Source organism: Fringilla coelebs (genome assembly GCF_963513975.1).
Source record: "Fringilla coelebs genome assembly, chromosome: Z".
Lineage (NCBI taxonomy): Eukaryota > Metazoa > Chordata > Aves > Passeriformes > Fringillidae > Fringilla > Fringilla coelebs.
In genome coordinates, this window is record NC_140031.1 from 24,296,437 (window position 1) to 24,303,639 (window position 7,203).

A 7,203-nucleotide genomic window follows, 5' to 3' on the forward strand; every position below is an offset into this window, starting at 1 on the left:
CAGCATACCCAACATAACAGTATATTTATCCTTTCAACTGCTCCCTCTGCGTAGTCCTTTGTTTTTCATGTGTGTGATTCCTGACCAGTCATCCCCAGTACTGTGAAGTCTGCAGTGCCAATTTCATCAGTTAGGCTCCAAATGCTTTTAAGTGAAAAATCAGGAACAGGAATATCTTGTGTTAGTGTAGAAATCACATATGTTGAAGGACCTTGGCTCACCTGGTCAGCATTTTTCCTGATGTCTAAAGGCAGCTTCACCTTTGCTAGCAATGTTACAGAGCATCTTTAGCTCAAGTGCAGTAATGGACTTTATAATTTCAAACATAAACTCCTTCTTGCAATACTTCTCCTAGGGCAGCAAAAATTACCAAAAAAAACCCTCCTCTGAGAGAGAGGTTTTTCCTAAAACTGCAGAATCAGGTCATTAGTGCAAGGGCAAAACCAGTTTTGCTTTCATCTACTGAAGACAGCAATAGTTCAGTGGGATGGAACTCTCCAGCCCTGTGTCTCATCCAGACACATCACTCAGCCACAGGGATCTGTTTGCTACTGCCACTTGATGTCCCCAGCCAGAGCTGAGGAATTTGCATCTTTCTGCAGCAGTCTCAACTTCTCGCCATTTTTCTACTCTGAAAAAACAATCTTATGTAGGGCTCCAGGTGGTTCAGTTGCTTTTCACCCCTTTATTCCTTGTTCTACACACAGATATTTTTCCTGCCATGGCTTTATTCTGTAGTGCTTTTCTGAGTTCATGCAATGTAAAATCAAAGCCATACATGGAGTTTAAGAGTCCACTGACAGATATTTGAAAGCTATACTATGATCATTGATCTGCACCTCATGCAGTCAAACAGGACTTGAGAGGGCAGCTTAGAATTTAAAGCAAATGCGTGACAGTAATGTTTTCCACTGATTTTCCCCCAAAGACCTGGGCTCTGAGCAACTGCTTCTTCTGTCTTCCTCTTTGCTGTCTTGTTGCAATATTCGCAGTTTTATAGACATGTCCTTATTTAGCCAACCAGCTTACAGAAACACAACTTTCCATTGAAGGCTAATTTAGAGTCTCAAGCACATGTTCTCAGCTGCTGCAGAATTATGCCACTGAGTGCAATAGGCTCTGTCATTTTACATCAGCTGAGAATCTGCTTGCAAGGGCAAAATAAGTGGATGCAGCTGCAGTTCTCTTCCTTGGGAGTTGCCCCTTATACACAACTGATAGCAGGTGGCTGAGAGCTGATATTTAAAAATGACAAATTTTTTGGTGTTTCTTTTTTTTTAAAATATTTTTGCTGAAGTTCATTCATGTGCTCTCTTTGATGGCTCCCGGTCTACGGCCCACCATCCTTCAACTCAGAGGAAAGGGTGTGGACAGAATTATTTTGCAAATGGATTTCCAGGTCATAAATTAAACATTCTCTCTCATGTCATATCATGTGGCATAAGAAAGATCAAATTGAAAATGTTACCCCTTTTTTCTTTAAATAATACAGTGCCATTCAACAGACGTAATTATCCCTAAAGACACATTAAATAATTGATGGCCTGTCAATCAAAGCCCTTATTAGACATGCACATGATGTCACATCACAGTATAAATCTTAATCTAAATCTAAATCTTCCTGCCAGTCAAAAGCCTTTATATAGATTAATCTGATTTCAGATACAAGTTTTGTGTGCGACCTTTTACCCAACCTTTTCAAAGCTGTGATCAGAGAGTAATTGGATCTTTTATGTGTGCTGTTGAGCTCATATGATGGACTCTGGGCTGCCCCTGAGAGTTTTTCTCCTGGCCCTGCCCTGCTTTATGCTCTACCATGGAGCCTGGAAAAGGGGGTCTGCCTTGTGTGGCTGAGGGACCTGGGGTGCACTGCTACAATCCATGGATGGCAATTAATAATATTCCTAGCTACTGGAGACATCATCTGTTCCACTGGGGTCTGCTGGGGTCACTTCTCTTTCCCTCCTCACAATGCCAGGCAACTTTGTCTCTCATCTTTACAGGGGGAAAACAATGTCGTGGAAGACTATTATCCCATTGCACTTGATGCCTTCCATGCTGCTTGGGATTATTATCCTACTGCACTTCCACACCTTCCACTGAAAGGTGGTGCCTTCCTACTGGACTTAGCTGGTAAGTCACAGCTTGGGGGCACAGCTCTGTTACAAACTCCTTGTCTTCATGGTGGTGTCATGCACAGCTCTTCAGGATTGGTAGCTGGATAGCAAATCTGAAGAAGTTATAAATTTACCAACAGGTAATGCATCAAGCTTTGTGTTGCCAGTTGCACAGGTACTTCAAATCTCTTTTAAACTGAAATAAAAGCAAATGGCAGAGGCTGCGACTTTCAAGATAGTGGAATTTATCTTCTGCAAATCTGCTCTTTAGATGTCAAGCAAAGCAATTTCACAATGTATAGAAGAGATCTTGTTTGGCATTGTTGTATTTTTATTGGTCTTTGATGTAACTTGAAAATATTAGGCCATGTTTTGGTGTTCAATTTTCTATAGGTTTTTAAGACAGCTTGATAGAACAAATGGAAAAAATGTCGGTTATTAGACATCATTCCTGATGCTGAGGCACCCTGGAGAAAGCCACACAGCAAGCTTGATCTGCATGTAAAACTTCAAAGTGCTCCCTAGATCCATGAAATACAGAAAGACTTTCCTGAAGTCAGGAAAATGTCAGTAAACAATGAGAAAAAAATCCTCCCTTCAGGTTTGAAAGAGAGAATGAAAACCCAAAAAGGTTCACATCTGCAGGACATCATGTTCATAGTGAGGTTGGCCTTGTATGCACCCTCTCGCATAGCCAATGTCAGTGGTTTCAATGCTATTTTCCTTCTTGAGGAGTTCTTACAGAACAGAGGGATGCTCACAGCTTTTCTGGCTCAGAGGCAATTCAAAACTTTCAGGTGATCCTCATACATCTTTCTGAGAAGCGATGTCTGCTGGAACAACTAATGTTCTAATGGAACGTTAGTTGGCTCCCGCGGGAGAGGAGTGAGAGAGGACCACTGGTGCAGTGGGTCAGCCCAAAGGCAGCCCAAGAATCGGATGGCTAGTCTTACCCCAGGGCCCCATACTGGGTGAAGGTTTTGTAGGTTTGAGCTTTTGAATGTGCTTTGTGCATTTTCTTACTTTTCTGCTTGGTTTCCAGTCTTTGTACAAAAAGGTTTCTTCTGACGGAACAGACAGAGTTTAACATTTGTCCTTGCAGTTAAAACAGCAACAAAGAAAGACCTAACAAGACAAGCTAAAACCAGTGATTCATGAGGTTTTATGAAACTTTGTTGGAAAAAAGATAATTTGAGTCATTCTCCTCTGATTCTCCCACAGCTCATCTGCAAGTAAGCTCCTCCCACAGTGCAGTTGGATGCACACAATCCCTAGTAAATTCAGCCGATGAGATGGCTCTGCTGGCCCTCTCCATGCAGCAACAACTCTCGCTGCCTGACTCCAGGGCAAATTGTTGCTGCCAGCTGTGACCCGGCATAATTCTGCTATGCACATGGGCTGCTACATGTACAAGGGTTCACCAGGGATGGGCTTCTTTCTGGAGCTTCTTTCCAGAAAGATTCTTGTTCAAATTTTTTAAAGAAGGAACTGTTTTTTATTGGGATAATCTTACTCCTTTTACCTTGGAGCTGAGGCTTTAAACAGCTCTTCTTTCACTTCCCCTTGGAGAACAGGGGAAGGCTTAGTGGCTAGGAACAGTCTGGGGCCCATGAGAAACCATTAAAATGGTCTTATATTTTCTGGCTGATGCTTTTGCCATCCTGCAATGCTTTTGCCAACACTTGCAATGATATTGAGGTGCATGACACTAAAGGAGACAAAAAGTTGTCAAGTTGTTGCCAGTTTTACTTTTGTACTTTCTCTCATGTTGGTCTAGAAGATATTTTGTGAATCCTGTATAACTTTGTCGTTGAAGGGTTAAAGCATGCTGTAGCACTGTTGTCTTTGGAAAGTTTGCTTTTCTTTTGGGATAACACCATTTGGTGGTGGCCCTGTTCTTAGGATGATGTCTGCCCTTTGTTACATTTTTTAGACCCTGCAAAATTCCCTGCTTATCATAAATTACATACTCTTAATCATATGAAATTTCATACAAATGGACACCTTGCTAAATGATGTTTGGATGCCTAGGAAGGAGAGACAAGTGAACTACATTCCTCAAATATTGCCTAGCAGGGCACATCCTCATTGGGGAGTGGTATTTCAATAACATCTTAGACAAACAGAAATTCGTCATTTAATTCAGATGCCCTTTATTATAGTTTGAGGTTACCAGAAAAATAACAAGGAAATAAGAGAGCTCTCCATGCAGGGAAAAAAAGCCACAATATCCTGCCACTGAGGACTTGCAGGGCTTCATAAGTATGCTTAATTCAAACAGGAGTGTGTAAATACTCTTAACTCAACCCAAGAGCAAGCTGGAAGGGGTTGGCCTGCTCTCTCTTTGCCTGGCCATGGGGCTTAGGGAACCCCTGATTCCATACAGAGTGGGGCTCAGTGTAAGATGAAATAATTGTTTTTCCATAAGACGACTCACATTACAAAGTTGTACCCTGGAATTTCATCATTAAATCTTCCACAAGTGGTCCTAAAAGGCCTCCTTTTAACCATGCCAAAGTAGTCAAAGCAGAAGGCATTTACACATTTCCCCCAAAGACCCAGTCCTTCCATCGGGCCTCCAAGCAATTTGGTGACTAAATCTTCTATGTACTTGAATAATTTATGATACGAATAAATTCATCAAGTGAAGAGGTTGACTACTGGGATGCAGCAATGCCAAGAGAATAAAATTGAAGCTGGAGACAGGAGGAAATGAACCCATAACAATGGCAAGCAGTATTGTATGCTCCAGCAGCAAGAGACAGCTGTGACCACATCTGAAATATGAGCGTGGGGAGCAGCAGCTAACAAAGGTTTTAGAAAAAGCAGAACTGAGCTAAAAAGAATCTCCTGGTTTTGAGCTGCAAAATAAGATTATTATAAAATGACTGAAAACTAAATTGCAAGAGTTATATCTCATTCCAAATTTTTTCCATTGAGAAAGTATATAAGTAACATTCCCATGCCTTTTACTTTCCACTGACATTGAAGAAATGGAAGTCTCAACTCATGCCAAATGATCTGTCACCCCAAGCCCTTGACCTGGCCAACTGATGAAGGCATGTTACAGACGCATGGAGTGCAAAGACTGGAAATATTGCCCATCTCAAGTAGTGTAAGCTGGCTGTGGTCCAGCTTACACCAGCTGCTGATTAGCTCCATAAATGTCTTAGAGCAGTAACAGTTGGAGGAATTATGGTTTGCATTCACTAAACACCAATGAGGGCTACCTAACTAGGCATGCTTTGCTTGCATTTGTGGCCAGGAGATTAATTACATCGAGGATTTCTAAAATTCCTCTTTCTTTAGCTGTTCTTCAAAGAAATCATTACATGCAACAGTCAAAGCAGCAACCAGAATGACAAATTCATTAAAATCCACTTCATTGTCCTTATTGGAGTCCAGGTCATTCATAATTTTATCGACCAGGAGGGGGTCCTTTTGGCCCTAAAGAGAAAGAAAAGTGACTTAGCCGTGCAGGTCTTGAATGTGCAATTCTGGCACGCCTGGCACCACTCTATGTTACAAGGCTGGTGTTATTAAATAAAAGGCTGCATCAAATATGCTCCTGAACAGCGCTACATCTTTAGTCACTGCAACATCAGAAACTAAAGACACCTTAAAAGGTATACAGGTTCTAAATAGGGACTGAAATGAATCAAACAGATTTTAGGAGATACTAAACGTGGATCTCTTTTGTCAAGATGGATCTGTATAGTGCATTCTTCTGTATCATCCCTTGACAAACAGTACTTAGATTTCCAACAAAATACTCATAAATTGTTATATTGTATATCCATTCACCAAATTCAGAACAACTCTGGTTGGCAAACAACCATCCTATTCAGTGGGAGCAAGAACATTGAATCTCATAATAATAAATCAATAGCCAAGATTAAAAGAAAATCCAGTTCAAAGAAATGGATGCAATGTAAAGAAAATCCTTCTGGGATAGGGTTCACAATAATTTATACAATTAAGAGGATAAATAAAAACATTGTTTTTAAAGCTTGTGATTCCATAAAAGCATCTCTGTTGTGTAATGTAGAACATAACAAACATGCAAAGACATATTCAAATCAGCAGCTTAACATTGAAAGGATTTTCTTAGCAGCTCTCTACAGGGCACACAAGCAGCAGTACTGTGTGGCCAGTGTGCACAAGCTACTTTCTGGTCTCATGAAAATTGGTTGCTGCATTTAATTATTCAATGAATTTATTTATGCCCTATTATTAAAAACAGACAAACAAAGAAACAAACAAACTAATAGACCATTATTTTGCATTGATCTTGCTACTGCTTCTAGGCTGGCCTTGCCCTCCTGCTCAAAATCAAAAAGCGCTGTGGAGTTTGCAGAGCACCAGTACCCATCTCTGGTGCCAGTGGTACATGGGAGGGTACTGACCACCCTCTGAAAACATATTTCCCAAATGGGACATTTGACATCATATTCTTCTGTACAGCTCCACAAAGACCTGTTATCTGAGAGACTGTGACAGGATGGGCCTTGCACAAGGAGGTGCTATTCCTGTCCAAGCACTTGGGTAGCTGCTTAACCCCCCCATGACACAGCCACTCCGGAGGTTCAAAAGCTGCATCTTACTGAAAGGAAGTCAGTGAGCTCACTGGAGAGGAGCTCCTTGAGTTCTCCTTTACTGAGCTTGTTTCTGTCCCCTTCTTTGCCCGAGTAGTGATGGAAAATCCTGATCAAGGTGTCCATTGCATCTTCCAGTGGAGTGGTCATAGCAGTGGGCAGGAGAGCTGTGGGGCAAAGATACAGTCACTGACATTGCACAGAAGTCAAACCAAAGGCCAGTGTCTGGGAAGGGAAGGAGGGCCAGATGAAGACAGAGGTTGTTAGGCTAAAAATCAGGCTTTCAGTCGATCCATCCTGTTAGCTGTGTGTGAGCAAGGATGGACTGTAATTTAAAAAACTCCATGGTCCTGAACTCATAAGCAATTGCTTCAAAAAGGCAAATGGAAAGAAAGGATTTTGATATAAGAAAATTATCTACTGTATATCCATTTTATAAAGCTGCTGTAAAAGGAAATCTTTTGTGCCTATACCTGAAAATATGGGAAAAT

The 7,203-nt window shown here is 41.3% G+C and overlaps 1 protein-coding gene across 1 annotated transcript; it reads right to left on the bottom strand.

Annotated features, from left to right (window-relative positions):
* Positions 1-5,405: 5,405 nt before the first annotated feature.
* On the bottom strand, positions 5,406-6,862 carry S100Z (S100 calcium binding protein Z; the record flags this gene model as incomplete). Its single annotated transcript, XM_084225627.1, has 2 exons — positions 5,406-5,564; positions 6,722-6,862. 2 exons carry the CDS (start codon positions 6,860-6,862, stop codon positions 5,406-5,408), a joined length of 300 nt encoding a protein of 99 aa, XP_084081753.1.
* Between the last annotated feature and the right edge of the window lie 341 nt (positions 6,863-7,203).